Source organism: Pleurodeles waltl, chromosome 7 (genome assembly GCF_031143425.1).
Source record: "Pleurodeles waltl isolate 20211129_DDA chromosome 7, aPleWal1.hap1.20221129, whole genome shotgun sequence".
NCBI lineage: Eukaryota > Metazoa > Chordata > Amphibia > Caudata > Salamandridae > Pleurodeles > Pleurodeles waltl.
Genome location: NC_090446.1, coordinates 1,049,837,958 through 1,049,859,294, shown reverse-complemented (window position 1 = coordinate 1,049,859,294; position 21,337 = coordinate 1,049,837,958). Strand labels below are relative to the sequence as shown.

General features: G+C 46.7%; 1 protein-coding gene across 3 annotated transcripts in view; it reads left to right on the top strand.

Annotated features, from left to right (window-relative positions):
• The first annotated feature begins 428 nt into the window (after positions 1–428).
• The window catches only part of C7H17orf58 (chromosome 7 C17orf58 homolog), a 201,490-nt gene continuing 180,581 nt past the window's right edge, over positions 429–21,337 (top strand). Inside the window, exon 1 of one of the 3 annotated variants that reach the window (XM_069199914.1) lies at positions 429–798. In XM_069199914.1, coding sequence (XP_069056015.1) covers positions 729–798 — 70 coding nt within the window. In that variant the 5' untranslated portion in view covers positions 429–728. The remainder of the gene's footprint in view (positions 799–21,337) is intronic. The other 2 variants (XM_069199915.1, XM_069199916.1) reach the window with 2 other exon arrangements.

The following is a 21,337-nucleotide window of genomic DNA, read 5'->3' as shown; positions in this document are numbered from 1 at the left end:
CGTGGTTTTACACCTCCTTACGTTCAAAATGATGTACAGTAGAGGTCACCTGAACCAAAACCAACAGAAACTGCTATGAACCAAGATCCTGAAATGATCTCTCGAACGTCAGAGCAAGGTCGCATCCACCAGTTAAGTTTGCTTTACACGTTCCCATGAGAAAGTCGAGAGTGAAGTCTGGCGCTGTAAATTCTTCTGCTATACAATAGGCTATGAAAACCCCATCGTTCCCTTGTTGTTACTGTGGTGAATAGGGCGAGAGGGGAATGCCCGGCGCGTAAAACCGAGAACCCTGCATATTTTAATCTATGCAATTTTCTTCAAGCGTATTATTTCTTTTTTGCACATCACGTTGTCAGTCATATTGTCGGCACACAAAAGCGCCTCTGTTCCTGTTTTTAAAGCTGTTTTTTCGCGAATTCCAAGACATCCCTTCCTCGACAATACGGAGAGAGCGCGATTGAGGCGATAGGGGAAGTGGAGGAGAGGGGCATTTTTGGCAGGCGCATAATTGCACCGTGTTGTTGGCCCGGCTGCCCATTCCTGTGCGGATTTGGCATGGTGGGAGGTTGACAAGAATTGGAGCAGTTTTGTCTTGCTCTAATGGTTTGTCCAGCGGAGCGATTCATGTTTTCCCCGTAAGGCTGCCCCTCATTAGCATGAACTCTGTGAGACGCGCACACCAACCTCAGCCTCCCGCAAGATAAGCCTGAATAAGCGCCTGAAAAATGACTATGGAGGTGCTTTGGCTCCTGCTTTGCGCCGTTGCGTCGTTGAGCGCGGAGGCGCGAGGGAGAGGTACGTGACGTGCACTGTGCTACCATGGCCTGTTTCCGTATTCCTTCATGTCATTATATTTATTGCTGTTTTATCTCGCTGCAAATATTAACTTCTTAATCTGTTTGTGAAGAGATGTTTTATACATGGACAGCTAAAGTACTGGATTTGTTCTGGGAGTTATGTAAAAAAAAAACTGTACTCCAGAGGACCAGAGCGATGTATTAAGTTATACATGTATTTTTAAGCATTTTGTAAAGCGTGCTAGCTTGTGACAAAGAACCAATTCACAAACCTGACCTGAAAAATGTGTTTACTTCGTGTTTTTTTCAGGTTTTGTGAAGCTTAGTTTGCTTTGGTTTATTTTATTAGCAGACAGCAGAACCTTCTTAAAACGTAAGCACTGGTCTCCAGGGTCAAAAATGCAGTTCAGATATTGTAACTATGATATCGAGCACATTCTAAATACAGTGATTTGCAAGATGTCATTCTGAGCTATTCGTACATTAATTACTTCCACAATAATGTATATGCAAATACAGTTCGAAATCCAAAAATTTATTTACGTTTCCACACTCCCACAAACGTGTATCAATGTCTGTCAGGTGTGTATCTTGGCTTTAATAGCCCTTCTTTCTCTCTTCTTCTGGTCTCCAATGGCATTGTGGATCTAAAAGTGGTATAGTTCACAGTTCGCCCGTGATATCATATGTGCGGGTTTCAACAGCCCACATTTTCTCACAAGAGCATTATGGTAATTGTAATTATTCACTACATTTTACGTTTTGCTTCAACGCTCCCACTCGTACATATTTTTTGTTTTGTTTGAAGCCTGTCAGAGGAGTGTTGACGTGTCAGTTTATAATCAGTTAAATATTTATGCACCATGATGTTTCTACATCTTTCAAATAAAAGCCTTGTTCCCCAGTGAGCAGGCACCAGGAGCTAAAATATAAAACCTGACTCCGGAATGGGTGCTGTTCCAAGATATAACGAGAACCAACTGTGGTTTTCTCTAACGAATTTCATAAGCTGTTCAGAAAACTCTTTGTGCCAATAAGTGGAACCAGTAGAACCTATGTGTAACTGGTCATCTGCGGTTCCTGTCAGTAAGAACCATTTGTTTAGTTAGGGTGCAAGAACGCTAGTAAAGGACACCAATGCATATGGTAAAAAGTAAGTTGTCGATACAAATCTAGAGAAAAGCATAGTGGGTATAGTGCCTAGTAACAGTATGGTTTGCATAGTGACGATATGTAAATTCTTCAGTCACCCACTGAATCTGTCTGTTGAATATACGTTTTATAAACAGAACCACCAAGTCGCATATAAATCGCACCTGTGATTTGTTCAGGCCTGAAGGGATTCAAAACCTAGAGCCCAAAACAGACTTCTACTGTATTCATATGCCTTCTTAACATTGCCGTTTATTTTTCGTGAACATTTTGTTTGCTAACCATATACATTGTAGCTTTTATAATTCTCCTCTTCTAGGAGGACCCTTCAAATGCACATACAGTGACTCCGCTCAGGGCATGCTTTATGTAAATAACAGCTTTCAGAAAATATACTGAATTCGACAATCGGCAGTCAGAGGCCAGAATCAATGTTTAAAATCAGAACTAGGTTACAAGGTTAGGGTTTAAAATACATCAGAGAAAAACAGCTTATCGACTAGCAAGGGAAGGGAGGAAACCGCAAAGCAAACAACGAAGAGCAACATGGAAAAATAATAAAAGAGGAGAACGAACCAGGAAAATTAAAAAAATCAGACAAGTAAAAATATGCCCCACCCTCCAAGCCCCTCAAACTGCTTTGCTGCAATCACAGTCAGATCTAATTTTACAGTGCTATATTTGTTCTGTTAAATAAAACTAACATTGGGTGAAGTTACACAAAAAATTCTAAGATAATTGCAGCTCACTTTTGTTCATTGCTTTAAAGCTTCATGCCGATAGGTCAAAATGGACAAAACGAGATATCTCCATTTTCACTCTGATGTGAAGCCTTGGGATAATTTAGAGAAAGATAGATAAACCGAATGACAGAGCTACAATTCCCTACTACAGCGATAAAGAACTCATCTGGCTCTAGATGAGTTACTTATCTAGCTGTGGGGAAGGGTGGCTATGGCTATTTAGGTAGAGCAAGGTGTTCAAAGCACCACTCGCCACAGGCCCGTCCCCTCATCAAGGTCACACTCCATTCTCCCTGTACACTCAGACAGTGAAAATATTCTTAGGATGGCAGATCTGATTAGGTCTTTCCTTTCCACTACATATGCTCTTATACCTCTTCAACCAACTTTCTCATCATTATCATTCCCACCCCTTATACTTCTTTAGTGTTTCCCACTGTTTTCTTCTGCAGTCCTTTGTCTGGGCCATCTTCCTCTCCCTTTTGGGGTCTCAGTAGGCATAAAAAATTGACAACCACAAAACTTTCTTCCTATCCTCATTTATTTAAATTCCATCTCCATATACGTTTTGGAATTATCAGGTTTTTAAGTAGTCAAAAATAGAATTTTTACTACCCTAAACCAAAATGCGGCTGAATTCAACTCTACCACTAATGAGTACACTTACGAATTTCGGGCAGTGAAATACGCGACGGGTGCTGCTGCACCTGCTGCACATCAACATTGCCGCCGGCTCTATTATGAGCCGGCTTCAATGGTGATGTGACTTGTCCGCTGGCCTAGTGGAAATGTCGAAATAGGATGCCACCAATACCGCCAGCTTTGGTGGTATTGTGGCGCCTGCGGCTTTGACGGTCTTTTTTTAAGATGTCCGAAGTCGTAATGAGGGCCTATGTTCTTTAGGGGAAGTCCAGAATGGCAAATCTTCTTGGAATTAATTGTACAAAATTGGTTTGGTATTTTGCCTTTCTTTAATGTATATAGAGATGTTTTTAATCATTTATTTTGCATGCTTGAGGTATACAAACTCTGCTTTGTATATTACATTTCTCCTTGCAGTGATGTCATTAATGTCACTGGGGACATCATTTGTGATGTTACCAGTGATGTGATCTGATGTCCTATGAAGTATCATCTGTGACATCTTGTGTGAGGCCATGAGCATGGTATGGTGGGGTGTTAATAAGAGTATGCAAAGCTAACCATAATTGGACAATTTAATTTTTGTTGTCATTATAACTTCACATTTATTGTATTGTCAGGTTTCTAAAGCATATGTTAATGTCTTATTGCTGGAGCGTATGTCTTCTTCCTGCCTCATGTTCAGAAAGCGCACACGCTCAGGTGAGATGCCACAACTTATCCCACCTTCACTAAAGGTCGACCAGATCTTTGGACTCAGTGAGGAGTATGGCAACCAGATTCATTTAACACAGATCAATAACATGAGAAACATAAACAAATTTAAGCACCATGACCAATTTACCTTGAAATCAAACTCTAAACTGAATAAAGCTTCAAAGCTTTATTACAACCATAAAGTAAATGTAAAATAAATGGTGTGCAAAACTAAGTTCAAGTTATAACCATACGTGAAAATCATAGGCTGACCGAAACGTCTAAAGAGAGTAAGGCCCTCATTACAACCCTGGCAGTCGGTGTTAAAGCGGGGGTAATACCACCAACAGGCCAGCGGAAAAATAAATGGAATCACGACCGCGGCGGAAACCGCCAACATAGACAGCCACTTTAACACTCAGACTGCCAAGGCGGTACAGACAAACAGCATGGCGGTCACAGCCAACAGTCAGACGGAAGACAATGTACCGCCCACTCTATTATGACAGGCCAATCCGCCACCTTTTCCGGGGCGGATTCAAGACGAACAAAAACACGGCAGAAACAGGACTTGGAAGGGGAAACACTCACCTCTACACAACCCACGACGAACCAGGACGCCATGGAGCCTGAACTCCAAATACTCCCTGCGATTGTCTTCCTGCTTCTCTACCAGGAGCACGACCGACGGCAGCGACGACCACGGTGAGTACTGCACCTACAACACAGGGGAGGGGAGAGGGGGAAGGAAAAGAGAGTGACACACACATGCAACACCCCCACCCTCACCCACAACAACACACACACAAATACATGCTGAAAAATTACATTTACACCCCCCAACCGCCCCTGGAAGAACGCATGGACAAAAGGAAATGAGTTGAACGATTGTAATCATGTAAAATCCATTAGTCAAAATTTTATATACACTATAAAGAAATATGTACACCAAGAATTCAAGTCCAGGTACTGCATCAATATAGTCCATGGACCACTGGGCCCAAAATGCATGGGCGAGGCCCACACAAGATACCCGATCGAAACGGAGAGAACACTGCAGGGGCACCAGATGGAATAAAAACAGGCACCTCAGGGGGAACGGAAGGGGGGCACCTCAGCCGGATGACTGCGCAATGCCAGCTCCACGAGGGGGCTCCATGCCCATTGATATATCCTGGGGAGTGCAAAGCCACAGTCTCTCCAGTGGGTGGTTTGCCCACTGCTTTATCCTGGGGAGTGCAAAGCCACAGTCTCTCAAGTCTCTCCAGTGGGTGGTTTGCCCACTGCTTTATCCTAGGGAGTGCAAAGCCACAGTCTCTCAAGTCTCTCCAGTAGGTGGTTTGCCCACTGCTTTATCCTGGGGAGTGCAAAGCCACAGTCTCTCAAGTCTCTCCAGTGGATGGTTTGCCCACTGCTTTATCCTGGGGAGTGAAAAGCCACAGTCTCTCAAGTGGATAACAGTCTCCACTGGTTTTGGAGGGGGCTTTGTGACCAGAGTGCTTCATCCTGCCAAGGACAGAGGTAGTGGATGCCTTTCTCCACTGGTTCTGGAGGGGGCTTTGTGCCTAGCGTGCTTCATCCTGCCAAGGACAGAGGTAGTGGATGCCTTTCTCCACTGGTTCTGGAGGGGGCTTTGTGGCCAGAGTGCTTCATCCTGCCAAGGACTGAGGTAGTGGATGTGACAGTCCACTGACGGTGGGGCAACATGGAAGCTACCCAGGCCCCTGGAACTGACCACCAGCCATGTACGAATGACCACTGGGGATGGCAGCCATGTTTGCAGTGGTACAACTGGCTCAGGATGTGGCGTGGCCGCTGGCGGTGGCCTCAGTAGCGGCGGTGCTTGCGGTGGTCATTGGGCAGCGGTGCTGGTGGCGGGCTCACTGACCTCGGTGCTGGCGGCGGTGTCATGAGCGGCGGTGCTGGTGGGGGGCTCACTGACCTCGGTGCTGGCGGCAGTGTCATGAGCGGCGGTGCTGGTGGGGGGCTCACTGACCTCGGTGCTGGCGTTGGTGTCATGAGCGGCGGTGCTGGTGGCGGGCTCACTGACCTCGGTGCTGGCGGCGGAGTCATGAGCGGCGGTGCTGGTGGTGGGCTCACTGACCTCGGTGCTGGCGGCGGTGTCATGAGCGGCGGTGCTGGTGGCGGGCTAACTGACCGCGGTGCTGCTGAAGGGCACAGTGTCTGCGGTGCTGGTGAAGGGCTCAGTATCTTGGGTGCTTGCGGTGGTGCCCGTGGCGGCGGTGCATGTGGTGGTGCCGGTGGCGGTCTTGTCTGCCGTGCAAGTTGGCGGCGACGTTGACTTGCCTTTCATTTTGAGGCCCTTCCCCACCTTGGATGGTGGCGCAGCTGTCTTGCTACTCTCAACTGTTGTCTTGGCTGAGCCCTTGGTGGCAGATGTTTTGGCCTTCTCCCTCTGGGATGTGGGCAACTTCTTCTGTTTTGGAGGTGGGGGAATGTTCTTGGACTCGCTCCTTGGGACACTGGCAGCCCTGTTGATTGGCGCACCACTGAATCCGGATATTTCTTGCACCACTGTGCCCGGTGATGTGGTGGCTGAGCTGCTGGGTTGGGACCTGGAAAGGCGGGCCCTAGGTGACGGACGGTGGGGGGGAGGTGTAGGAAAGAGGTCAACATTTGAGAGGAAAAGCTTTTTTGACACACTGGGATGGATAGATGGAGGGGGTTTGGGAGTGGAGGAAGAGGTAGTGGTTGTAGGAGGTGTTCGTATGATGACTTTGGGTGAAGGTGCATGGGCTGGAGGCTGTCGTGAGGTGGATGGCTGTTGGGTGGGTGTGTGGCTGCGTTTGTGTAGTTTGGGAGGAGGGCTCACAGACACACTGGGAGAGGACACAGGGGATGTGTGAATGGTAGTGGGGGTGGTGACTGCACGTGAGCGGAGTGTGGTGATGGGTGTGCTGGTGATGGAGGTAGTGGCTGAAGATGTAGTGCATGCAGGTGTGAGTGGAGGCGTGACAGGGAGGGAGGAGGGAGACGTGGAGGAGGGGGACACAGTGGAGGCAGTGGATGTTGGCTTGTCTGCAAGGGTATGATGCTTGTGTGAGTGCCTGTGGGATGGGTGGTGCTTATGTTTGCCAGAGCCACCCTTGTGTGTTGTGTGTGCATGCTGGTCTGATGGTGTGCTTGGGATAGGCTGAGGTACTGGGGATTGGATCTGGGTGGAGAAAGTTGGAGGGGGGAGGCTGGACACAGGGATAATGGCTGCCATCAGTGCAGAGGCCAGAGCCTGAAATGCTCTCTGTTGGGCTGCCTGGCTAGAATGAATGCCCTCCAGGTATGCATTGGTCTGTTGCAACTGCCTCTCTACACCCTGGATGGCATTCAGAATGGTAGACTGCCCAACAGTGAGGGATCTCTGGAGGTCAATAGCCTCCTCACTGAGGGCAGCAGGGCTGACTGGGGCAGGGCCTGAGGTGCCTGGGGCAAAGGAGATGCCCACCCTCCTGGGAGAGCAGCCACTGGACACATGCTGAGGGGCTGCTGGGAGGGCGGTGCTGGTAGGGGGGGTGGTGGCTGTACCTGTTGATGCGGGTGGCACAGAGTGGCCCGCCACCGCAAGGGAGCTCCCATCAGAGGAGGAGTCGGTGTCGCTGGTCTCTGCTCCTGTCCCCGCCGTGGAGCTCCCCTCGCCCTCCGTCCCACTGGTGACTTCTGACTCTGTTGTCTCTGCCTCCAGGGCCATGTGGGATGCAGCTCCCTCCTGCTCCGGTGGCACAGCTCCTCCGCCTGATGATGCTAATACACACAAGAACAGGGAGACCACAAAAAAAAGGGGGGGGGAAAGAAGAAAGACATGTTCAGTGCATGCAATACCGCTACCGTTGGCGGACACTACAGACACAGCAGCCCTCTGCACTACGCCATGAACTTAGAGTTCCCTAATTAATCACCGGGACATGTGGTACATGGCCTATGCCCGATTTGCTGCACACCTTGAAGTCACAGGAGCCTGACTAGGTGTTGATGGCTCTTACCACTGGTGGGGTTGGGGTGCCACTTAGCCAGCCTCACAAAGGGTCCTTGCCTACAAATCTCACCCCAGTCTAGGGGAACCCACTGCCCAGCTCCCCCACCCAGACACCTCCAATGCGCGCAGAGTCAGATGGATGTGACTGTACTCACCCCCTTGTGACTGCTGTGATGCCCTCAAGCGCCCATCCAACTCCGGATACACCACTGCCAGGATCCGTAACATCAGGGGGGTGATGGTGCGACGGGCACCCCTCCCACGTTGGGAGGCCATCCCCAGCTGGGCCTCTGCCGTCTTCTTGCTACAGCGGCGAATGTCCTCCCATCTTTTCCGGCAGTGGGTGCTCCGTCTGTGGTGGACCCCCAGGGTCCGGACGTCCTTGGCGATGGCACGCCAAATATCCTTCTTCTCGTGGGCGCTGACGTAGATGAATAGTACAGGGTAAAAAGGAAAAACTGTAACCGTCCGGACCGTCAATGTCATTGGCCCACGTTCCCATCCCTGCCCAGACGCACATACACTCACCGTCCGATCATGCAGGCCTCATTCCCCCACACCTTGTATCTTCCATCTACACCACTCCAAACAGGCATTGCCCATACTGCATGCTCACAGTTTACTCACCTGTTTGTCTGGAGGACTGTAGAGTAGCATGTACTGGGGGAGAACCCCATCCACTAGTTTATCTAACTCCTATGATGTGAAGGCAGGGGCCCTTTCTCCAGACACATGAGCCATCGTCGCTTCCAGACTGAGGTCACAGCAGCACTTGCAGTGTAGGTCCTCTCCTGTCGAAGATCAGGTATCAAGTGATTGAACAGACAGAAAATGGCGGTCACGTCCACGGCGGTGTGTACCATCACCGCCGGCGTACATCGTCATTGGCTCCTGGGACCCATAGGGTCCAATGTTAACGAATGCAGGATTACGCCGCGGTCTTCGACCGCCTACCGCGACGGTGTACAACGCCAGCGCAGTTACCTCATATCCCTATGTCCCACATTACAGGTCAGGCAGCAGCCATTTCAGGGGGCCACATGGCATTAATTTTAAATGCGTCACACATATCTGGGCCTTGCATACACACAGAGACAGGCACAAAGCGGATTGACAAATGTGTGCAATAACATTTTATTTTTCCTACCTTAATGGTGGCTGACTCTGCTCGCTGTTCTCGTCCATAGGGCACGTCCGCTGGGGCAAGTGATGAGATGGCGGCATCCTCCGGTGTACAGACCGCTGGTGGACCTGTCGACAATGGAAGAGAGACATGTAATCGTCACCTCCAGACTTGATTGTGCCACAATCCATGAACTGTGTGCCCAGTTAGAGCCACCCCTGATGTCAGCTATCCGCCATCCCACAGGAATCCCCCCTCTAGTGCAGGTCCTGTCAGTACTCCATTTCCTGGCAAGTGGGTCTTTTCAAACTACAGTGGCCATAGCATCAGGGATGTCTCAGCCAATGTTCTCAAACGTGTTGTCCAGAGAGTTGTCTGCCCTGATGAAACACATGCGCAGCTACATCGTGTTCCCTCAGGTGGAGGATTTGCCTACAGTGAAAGGTGACTTCTATGCCCTGGGACATATCCCCAACATCATAGGTGTCATTGATGGGACACATGTGGCCTTAGTACCCCCACGCAGGAGTGAACAGGTGTACAGAAAACAGAACAGCTACCATTCTATGAATGTGCAGATGGTGTGTTTGGCAGACCAGTACATCTCCCATGTGAACGCCAAGATTCCTGGCTCAGTACATGACGCTTACATTCTGAGGAATAGCAGCATCCATTATGTCATGGGGCAACTCCAGAGGCACCGTGTGTGGCTAATAGGTGAGGACAAGGACCTTATACTGTGTGAATAGTTGTCTGGGTCTGGGGTTGTCCCTAAGGGTTAGTGTGTGTCTAACAGTTGTTCCTCGACATTTGCAGGTGACTCTGGGTACCCCAACCTGTCATGGCTACTGACCCCAGTGAGAAATCCCAGGATAAGGGCAGAGGAACGCTACAATGAGGCACATGGGCGAACTAGGAGAGTCATAGAGAGGACCTTCGGCCTCCTGAAGGCCAGGTTCCGGTGCCTCCATATGACAGGTGGTTCCCTCTACTACTCACCAAAGAAGGTGTGCCAGATCATCGTGGCCTGCTGTATGCTGCACAACTTGGCTTTGGGACGACAGGTGCCTTTTCTGCAGGAGGATGGTCCAGAAGGGGGTCTTGTGGCAGCTGTGGAGCCTGTGGACAGTGAAGAAGAGGGGGCAGAAGAGGAGGACATAGACAACAGAAACACCGTGATCCAGCAATACTTCCAGTGAGACACAGGTAAGAAGACATCACTGCCTCCTACATCTGATGAAATTGTAAGACCTATCATCTGTCTGTCACTTTCACCCAGTGTATGGGCCCTGACTTGTCACTTTGCCTTTCCATTTCACAGATGTGGGTCCCACTGTGTGACCTCTGGTATGTTACCTCATGGACTAGAGCTGTGTGACATAGGTGTGTTGGCAAATTGAATGGACATTGGTATTTTCCTCAGTTATTGCAAATATACATTTGTGAAAGCACAGACTGACTCCAGATTGTTTTGTTATTCAAGGGTGTTTATTTAAGTGCAAAATGGTGGAGGTGGTATTAAAGTGGTCAGGGGTGATGGTGGAGGAATGTCCATGGCAGAGTCCAGTCTATTTGTCTCACAGGTGCATTGTCCAAAGGGGCATAGGAAGTGGAGCTAGGGCAGTTTAAGGATGGACAGAGTGACAAAGTGGGACAGAAGGATGACAATCAGGGTGGTCTCATTTCTTGGCGGGGGTCTTGGCATTGTTCTCTGTCTGTCTTGGATCTCAGGGACCACTTGCGGGGTGGTTCTCCTTCTGCAGAGGGTGGGGTGCTGGTGTCGTGGTCCTGTGGCGGTGCCTCCTGTCCACTAGTGCCGGCGGAGGTGGTGGGCAGTTTATCGTCCATGCTAGTGTCATGGGCCCCTTGTTGTGCCACAGTGTCCTTCAGCAGCCCTACAATGGTTCCCAGGGTGGTATTGATGGATGTGAGTTCCTCCCTGAACCCCAAATACTGTTCCTCCTGCAGGCGCTGGGTCTCCTGAAATTTGGCCAGTACCATTGCCATTGTCTCCTGGGAATGATGGTACGCTCCCATGATGTTGGAGAGAGCCTCGTGGAGAGTGGGTTCTCTGGGCCTGTCCTTCCCCTGTCGCACAGCAGACCTCCCAGTTCCCCGGTTTTCCTGGGCCTCTGTCTCCTGAACTGTGTACCCACTGCCATTGCCCCCAGGTCCCTGCTGTTTTTGGGGTGGTGGGTTTGCCTGGGTTCCCTGTAGTTGTGGACACACTGCTGCTTGACATGTCCTGGGGACAGAGGTATGGGCCCGATGGGTGGGTGCTGTGCTGGTGTTTCCTGAGGGGGGAGGCTCTGTGGAGGCCTGTAACTGTGTCAGGGGAACCGACTGTCCCGAGGTCCCAGATGGGCCGGGCTGGTCATCTAGATGCAGTTGGACAGAGCTGCTGTCATCACTGTGGGCCTCTTCTGTGGGGAGAGTGGACATGTCTGGAACCTCCTGTCCGGTGACGTTGAGTAGGGGTCCTGCAGGGGTGTAAAGCCATGATTATTGCATCTGTGTGGGCCATGGTGTGCAATGAGTGGGTGACCCTGTACCCCAGTGCTTACATTCTTGTGTAGGACATTGTGTGATATTTGGTTTAGGGTCTATGTGGGTATCTGTTGTGGACATGCTTTGGTGATGGGTGTCCATGCTTTGGTGTTGCATGCAGGGCTCGGTGTTGGGATGGGTGGTTTGTGATAGTGGGACATATATGAGGAGTTGGAGTGATGGGGTGAGGGTGGGGGTGGGGGTATGTGATAGCATGCAGGTAGGGTTGGGGATATGGTAGTTAAAGATTTGAATTACCAGAGTCCATTCCTCCAGCTACTCCTGCGAGGCCCTCGGGATGCAGTATAGCCAAGACCTGCTCCTCCCATGTTGTTAGTTGTGGGGGTCCGCCGCCTGTCCTCTGAACTGCAATGTGGTGTCTTGAGACCACGGAACGCACCTTCCCCCGTAGGTCATTCCACCTCTCCCTGATGTCATCCCGTGTTCTTGGGTGCTGTCCCACTGCGTTGACCCTGTCCACGATTCTGCGCCATAGCTCCATTTTCCTAGCTGTGGAGGTGTTCTGCACCTGTGATCCGAATAGCTGTGGCTCTACCCGGATGATTTCCTCCACCATGACCCTGAGCTCCTCCTCAAAAAACCTGGGGTGTCTTTGCGGTAACATGGGGCAGTGTGGGTGCAGTGTGAGGTGGTGTGTTTTGTGATGTATGGGGTGATGTTTAGGGGTGTGTGATGTTTTGTTCGTGGATGTGTATGAGTAATGGTGTTGTGTGCCTCTGTCTGCTGGTGTGGTCTTTGCTTTTCTGTCTCTCTGCTTCTTCCAAATTTTTGGTTGTAAGGGTTTGTGGGTAATGTGGGTGTGTGTTTTATATTGTATTGGGTGTGTGGGAGTGGTGTGTGTATGTGTATCAGGTGTGTGTATTTCGATTTGTCCAATGTGGTAGTGTTTTGTAAATGTGTGTGTATTTTGAGCGCGGCGGTGTGTACCGCCAATGGAATACCGCGGTTGAAAGACCGCCGCATGGATTCATGGGTCGTGATAGTGTGGGCGTATTCCTGTTGGCGTGACAGTGGAGGTTTTGTTATCGCCAGTTTATCACTGACCTTTGGTGTGGCGGACTTGTGTGGGTGTCTAGATTTTGGCGGATTCCGAGCTGTGGGTCGTAATAGCTGTGGCAGAATCCCGCAGCCGCGGCGGTGTGTTGGCGGTCTTCGGCACGGCGGTAAGCGAGATTTACCGCCAATGTTGTAATGAGGGCCTAAGTGTACTAAACAGCAATGGTATCAAACACTCCTAGAGGATAACACAAACAGAATTATAATATGCACATTAAAATCAGATTTCAAAGCAGATGTGGTGACATCAGTAAATCATCAAAATTTGATTAATAACAATCAGTTTAAGGGCTGGGCCATCTATATCCCTAATTCGAATTTGGACCTGTATGTGTAGGGAGGGACTAACACATGCAGGCCAAAACTAAGGAAGAGGCAAAAATAGTTTGGAAAATCATCTAACTAGGGTAACTCACTATAAAAATACACTGGTGTAATCATCTAAGCTGAAAACGAAACAAAGAAAGCAACATTGCAAATCATACCTCTCCTCATGGGACAGCAGACAGGAAGGATTCGTCAATCAGAGCACTCACAGCGACACAGCATCAGCAAACAGCAGCTTCAGGGCAGTGCAGAACACGAGCTGCACATAGGGCAAGTCAGTAGTTCAGAATTTATTGGGCATATGAGTACTGAACAGCATAAGTAAATGGGGCAAATAAAAAGGATGACTTTTTTCTTCATAAGACATCCAAGGATCAAAAGGATTTAGAGGGTGAAAGAATAGCATTACAGCAAGTTGTCCTAAGAAAGACTGACTAAAAGTTTCAAAAGTCTCTCCCTAACTAGAAATGTCCACAGACCTCTGATTGGTCCTCCATGTTGGCTCATCTTAAGCAAATTAATCAATATCTAATGGAAAATCATTGTTGACATCAAGTTTGCAACTAATCTGGATTTTCTAAGGCAGTGTGAATAGTCACCTCGTTAAATTCATACAGTTCTGCCAAAATATAATACATGTTCATCAATTGTAACTTTGTGATTCTTTCCCACATTCTAACAGTTTTCATGTGAATTAACAATGCTCCTTGTCTTGTTCGGCAGCTAGAACATATACTGTTACAATTTTTGTTAAGTAAAACACGTTATCTGTCTTTAATACAATAAGACATTCACCAACCTGGAATCAATTCAGGTTAAAGGGAACAGAATGAATTAGTACTTTTCCTCAAATGCTGCAAACATGAATCTTCAGGCCTATTCTAGCTAAGAAAACCTAAATACATATGAATGCAATTAATACATATAAATCCTATTGTGCACATTGCAATTTGAATTGAATATGCATAGCAAACTGTTTAACTGCAAACATTATTTCTAACATTAGAAATGGTTTAAACGTGCATTTATTTCTCTACACACATGTAACTTGCCTTAATAAATTCATTTAAATCAATATAAGTATGATTAATTCCTGTTCACTTAATACTCTTAATATATTTTCATTTCTATTGTTTTCTTTCTAAATAATAATACTTTTAATATTAATTCTTGACAGTAGTTCATTAAAATATAAATGCACAACATCTTTCATGGCAAAATGTGATGGCAAAAAAGAAATGGAGGTCACAATGTCCATCATATTTCAAACAAGCACATTTTTACATTTCATGTTAATTTCTCTGTTAGGCTTTTAAATTAAACTTATAAGTCACAATATGTTAACTTCTATGCCACTAATATATTAGTAAAATTTGATCTCTATCAGTCCCTCCTGTGACAGCAATTTGTGCCATCACAAAATGACATTCTCATTTACAATTAAACAATTCAAAATCTTGTATTATAATACCACATAGGTCTAGGTCTGCTGTAATTTTCAATTCTTTTCATGTTTCTCATATTCTCCATTTCAATCTCTTCCCTCTTCTGTTTATTCTTTACTCTTTGTATCTTCCAGCAATTGTAAGTTTTGTAATATCGACGTTCACAAATTGTGCACACTGTCACAATCAATAAAGGTTTCAGGATCATTCTCACAAATCCATTTCCTGAATCTCCAACCCAGGATCCTACTTTAGAGAATCCTTCACCTACTGTCTCCCAAATATTTGTCTGTTTCAGGTCATTCAAGTCATTTTTCAGGCTCGTCAGATTAGAAAGGTATTTTTTTATCTCTTTACTGTTGTCAGGTATGTTGGTGCAACAATGTTGCATCTTGAAAACTTGAAAGACTCCTCCTTCCTTTGCTAAAAGGATGTCTAATGCACGGCGATTCTGCAAAACCATTGATTTTATAGCAACCATTTCCATGTCCATTAGGAGCATTGCGCCTGCAAAATCTGTTGACATTTTATGTACAATGGTTGATAACCTTCTTATCGTGATGTAATTTAGGATCACCCCTACTGATGAAATAAAAGCTCCAAAAATATCGCAGGTATTCTCTTAGCTAGTTGCTCCTTTCCTAATCCTCATTTTAGGTCTGTCATTCCCTGGTAGGTCATCACAATTGTCTATTTGATGGATTTTTCAGAACAAAACACTCCTAAGTAACATGTGCCATACCAACCCTTTGGTAATCTGTAAAAAACATTCTTCCCCCAAATGTAATATACACCAGACACAGCGGGGTCTTATCCATTTAACATAATCCCACACACTCTTGAACAAAAACACTGACTGCATTCACTAGTCCCTACAAACTTATTGTCATTTTTTGATTGTGGCCTATATCTATATATACAGAGGTTCCCTACATATTGCCAATCTAAAGCTAAGCATCCTTGTGTATCAGGCATGTTATGAACATATTTCTTTTTATAGCCATGTGAAATTATGCCCTTATCTATCTTTTCTTTCTTTGCTTTCCTTCTGTCTTCAACTTGATCAATAAACTCTTTCTCTACTTGTGTAAGAATACATGTTAGATTATTCCTGTGTGCATATGCTGTGCCAAACGTTAGTGTAGGTTCAAATAACCCATCTACTATATCTATGTTATTAGTCTTTGCAGTGCTGCTCAAATGTTGATTAATGGGTACAAAAGAGAAAACAAGGTCACAGTTTGAATAAAAATACTGAATGTAATCTTACTTGTACAAACGTGTTAACAATAGGCTGCAACTAGTACCATAAGTCAGTAGTAACCTGTGATACATAATCCCTTCTTGTACTGATGAAAGAACCTGTGTGCACATGTAACAAATTCATAGTGTCAACGTAGTCATACAGCAGACTATAATAAACATTTGAAGACAAGTCTCCCTTTGCATCATGTAAATAAGTAATCCCTCATCCTTATGACGCCTATCTCACTTAGATGGTGTCATTCCCTACACTGGAGTTGCTGTTCGTTTGCATATCTCCTTTCACTGAAACACTCAGTCCTGCAATCAATAAAATCATAAAATCATACATACTATAACTAAAAGAATGCACACATATTTACATCTAATACGTTTACCCTCTTCTGGGTTCATGACTTCTATAGAATCAGAGAAGGAAAAAGAAAAAGGAAAAAAGAAAAAGCGAAAACAAACAAAATCAAAAATTCAAAGCAGCTTTCAAGAAGTCTCTTTGCACTTATATATATCAGGTCTCGATCTTCTAGAAAATACATCAGATTTCATTAAAAGGTTCTCAGAAATAGTTTAAATGTTTTTGTTTTTAATATATCATAGCATGGTGATCACTTATTGTCATTTCCAGTATGTAATGTCTCTGTTGATCAATTGGCACGGTTATTTCAAAATTCAGTTCAAATGCGATTTCAGGTTCCTGACTGTTTAACTGAATTCTCACGGTTAAAACAAAAGGCCATAAACTCATCCTCCCATTCATTTGCAACAAGATAAATCCATTCAGGTGAAGAGTATTTGCGGCTCAGCACTCTTTTCCTTTTTGTTCTCCGTACAGCACAAACTTCGCCTTCACTTTGATTCGATTCTCTGACTGCTTCTGTTATAGTTAGGAGATTTTTTCAGCAACCAGGTCAGGTGTGGATGCGGGCCATTGATCTCCTTTTACAGTTCTCTTTTTGGGTGCAACTGGACTCACAACATTTGCTGTGTTCGCAGGAGTCAGATGACTTTACTTTGCTCTCCTGCATCTTTATCTGCTGAACCCTTTCTTCTCCCACATTCAGTTTTAGAGGATCAGACCCTGTGTCTTCAAGGGGACATGGAACGTTTTGTGTGTGGCTTGCATGAATACAGTTCGGAAGATCAGCACACTTCACAGCTGTTGTCATCACCAAAATGACTTGGTACAGTCTCTCCCACCTTGGTTCTAGGCAAGTTTCCCTCACATGTTTTTTGATAAGCACCGATTTGCCAGCCTTCAAGCTGTGGCACTGTTCTTCAGCCGTTTGAACTGTTGCTGCTTCAATCTGATGAGATAAAGAGATAAAGAGCAAACCACATCATCCAGACCTTTCCAATAATCCAGCACTAAGTCTTCTATTGTGCCCACAAATGCATTGGCATGGACTGCTGGTAACCTCATTGCACGCCACATAAGGATTTCATGCAGCAACGATCCTGTCTTCCTGTCAGGGGTGCTACGCATGCTCATCAGGACAAGTAGTAATGCATCAGGCTACCTTAATGCTGTAGAGGCACAAACCTTTGCCAGTTGAGCTTTCAGTGTTCCGCTCATTTGCTTCACCAATCCAGATGCCTCTGGTCTGTAACTGCAATGCAATTTTTGCTCAATGTTCAGTGCTGCACACAACAACTTTATGATTTCATTATCAAAATGAGTTCCTCTAGTTGAGAAGCCAAACCAAATATCAGTTCCTTGAGCAGAAGCTTGGCTACAGTAAGACTGTCATTCCTGCGTGCTGGATAGGCCTCTATCCAATTACCAGAACATTCTTCATCCATTACAAGCAGGCATTTTAAGAAAAATCAAGTTGTATTCTGTTAAATGGACCTCCCAACCTGCCTATCCGGCTTAAATTAACCGCAGTGCCTTTTCTCACATTCATTTGTTGACATGTTACACATCTGTGACGTACTGCTTCTGCAATTAACCTAAATCTGGGATTTTATTATGTCTGTTTAAATGTAAAAATCATTGCATCTCTACGGAGATAAACCTGACCATGGTAATATCTAGCCATAGAGGTAAATAAACAATCTGACAACACTACTTTCCCTTAATTTGAAATCCAGATATCATCTTCCTCTCTTTGCACACAATCTACTCTACTCCAACTTCTGCGTACTTCTTCTAGTGCCTCTTCTTGCGATTTCTTAATTTCATCTCAGGAATCAACCACTGACATTAGAAAACTTTGACTTGTAGCACCGGTGCCATTCCACCGCCCCACTCCTCATTGAAGGTGTTGCAATGGAGTGCACAATATCTGGCAATTTGGTCAGCACAGGCATAGCCCAACGAGACATAATCATTTGATCTCTGATGTGCAGTATACTTTACAACTGCAATTTACTCAGGTAATTGTAATGTGTAAGGAAATGCCTCCTTGGCATGGTTACCCCCTGACTTTTTGCCTTTTGCTGATGCCAAGTTATGATTGAAAGTGTGCTGGGACTCTGCTAACCAGGCCCCAGCACCAGTGTTCTTTCCCTAAACTGTACCTTTGCTTCCACAATTGGCACAGCCCTGGCACTCAGATAAGTCCCTTGTAAATGGTACCCCTGGTACGAAGGGCCCTGATGCCAGGGGAGGTCTCTAAGGGCTCCAGCGCATGTCTTATGCCACCCTGGGGACCCCTCACTCAGCACATGCACACTGCCTCACAGCTTGTGTGTGTTGGTGGGAAGAAAATGACTAAGTCGACATTGCACTCCCCTCAGAGTGCCATGCCAACCTCACACTGCCTGTGAAATAGGTAAGTCTCCCCTCTAGCAGGCCTTACAGCCCTAAGCCAGGGTGCACTATACCACAGGTGAGGACATATGTGCATGGGCACTATGTCCCTACAGTGTCTAAGCAAAACATTAGACATTGTAAGTGCAGGGTAGCCATAAGAGTATATGGTCTGGGAGTTTGTCAAACACGAACTCCACAGTACCATAATGCCTACACTGAAATCTGGGAAGTTTGGTATCAAACTTCTCAGCACAATAAATGCACACTGATGCCAATGTGGAATTTATTGGAAAATGCACCCAGAAGGCATCTTAGAGATGGCCCCTAAATACCAATCCAACTTCTAGTGTTAGGCTGACCAGTTTCTGCCAGCCTTCCACAACCAGACAAGTTGCTGGCCACATGGGGAGAGTGCCTTTGTCACTCTGTGGCCAGAGACAAAGCCTGTACTGGGTGGAGGTGATCTCACCACCCCCTGCAGGAACTGTAACACCTGGTGGTGAGCCTCAAAGGCTCACCCCTTTTGTTACAGCACCACAGGGCATCCCAGCTAGTGGAGATGCCCGCCCCTCTGCCCACTGCCCCCACTTTTTGCGGCAAGGTTGAAGGAGATATTTAGAAAAACAAGGAGGAGTCACCCACCAGTCAGCACAGTCCCTAAGGTGCCCTGAGCTTAGTTGACCCCCTGCCTTTAGAAATCCTCCATCTTAGTTTTGGAGGATTCCCCCAATAGGATTAGGGATGTGACCCCCTCCCCACAGGGAGGAGGCACAAAGAGGGTGTAGCCACCCTCCGGGACAGTAGCCGTTGGCTACTGCCCTCCCAGACCTAAACACACCCCTAAATCTAGTATTTAGGGGCACCCCAGAACCTAGGAAATCAGATTCCTGCAACCTGAACTAAAGTAGAAGGACTGCTGACCTGCAACCCTGCAGAGACGACGGAAGACGACAACTGCTTTGGCCCCAGCCCTACCGGCCTGTCTCCTGACTCGAAAAACTGCAACAGAGATGCATCCAATAGGGACCAGTGACCTCAGAAGCCTCAGAGGACTGCCCTGAACCCCAGGCCCAAGAAACTCCTGTGAGCAGCGGCTCTGCTCAACAAACAGCAACATTCTTGCAACTTTTCTACAGCCTTCAAAGACCTCACTCTTCCCGCCGGAAGCATAAGACTTCACACTCTGCACCCAACGTCCCTGGCTCGAGATCCAGAGAACCAACACCACAGGGAGGACTCCCAGGCGACTGCGACCCCGTGAGTAGCCTGAGGCGACCCCCCCCGGACCTCCACAGGGACGCCTGCAGAGAGAATGTACTGCATGTAACAAGGTACCCGACACCTGGACCAAGCCCTGCACCCGCAGCCACAAGGACCAGAAGGAACCAAACCTCAGTGCTGGAGTGGCCCCCAGGCAACCCTCTGCCTAGCCCAGGTGGTGGCTGGCCCGAGAAGCCCCCGTGCCTGCCTGCACCACTAGAGTGACCCCCGGGTCCCTCCATTGTTTCCTATACAAAACCCGACGCCTGCTTTGCACACTGCACCCGGCTGCCCCTGTGCCGCTGAGGGTGTGTTTTGTGTGCCTACTTGTGTCCCCCCCCCAGTGCTCTACAAAACCACCCTGGTCTGCCCCCCGAGGACGCGGGTACTTACCTGCTGGCAGACTGGAAGCAGAGCACCCCTGTTCTCCATAGGCGCCTATGTGTTTTGGGCACCTCTTTGACCTATGCACCTGACAGGCCCTGAGCTGCTGATGTGGTAACTTTGGGGTTGCCTTGAACCCCCAACGGTGGGCTGCCTATGCCCAGGAACTGAGACTTGTAAGTGTCTTACTTACCTCACAATCTAACCAATACTTACCTCCCCCAGGAACAGTTGATTTTTGCACTTTGTCTACTTTTATAATAGCTTATTGCCATTTTAACAAACACAGTACATGATACTGCTCTAATTCAAAGTTTGTTCCTAACTTACCTGTGTGGAGTACATTGCATTTTATGTATTTACTTCAAATCTTGAACTTGTGGTTCTAAAAATAAATTAAGAAAAGATATCTTTCTATTGTATATAAAAACTATTGGCCTGGAGTTAAGTCATTGAGTGTGTGTTCCTCATTTATTGCCTGTCTGTGTACAACAAATGCTTAATAACTACCCTCTGATAAGCCTACTGCTCGACCACACTACCACAAAATAGAGCATTAGAATTATCTAATTTTGCCACTATCTTACCTCTAAGGGGAACCCTTGGACTCTGTGCACACTATCTCTTACTCTGAGATAGTATATACAGAGCCAACTTCCTACATAATGCATTTAATAAACTGTGTATTCTTTCACCATTTCAAATGGGTGATCTTGAAAAGGTCAGAAAAACTCTCTGGGGCCATAACTACTCAAAGTTGTGCACAACACCAAATCCATATTGGTTATCAGTGAATATTGTCACTTTGATCTGTTCAGATACACAGCATGCTCTCATAAGGGCAACTAATTTGGCTGATTGGCCATAGATGACTCCTTGAAGCCATAAAGCTTCAACTACTCCTGAGATGGTGCAAACAGCATAACAAGCTCTCAGAGTTCCCTCATTGTCTCTTAAACAGGAGCCATCAACAAATACAACTTGATCATTCTCCTCTAAAGGAGTGTCCTGAATATCAGGTCTGGGTTTGGCACATAGTTCAGTGACATCGAAGCAGTCATGTTCCATTTCATTACATCATTTGGATCATCAACATTAACAGGTAACAATGTAGCAGGATTTAAAGCTGAACACCTTT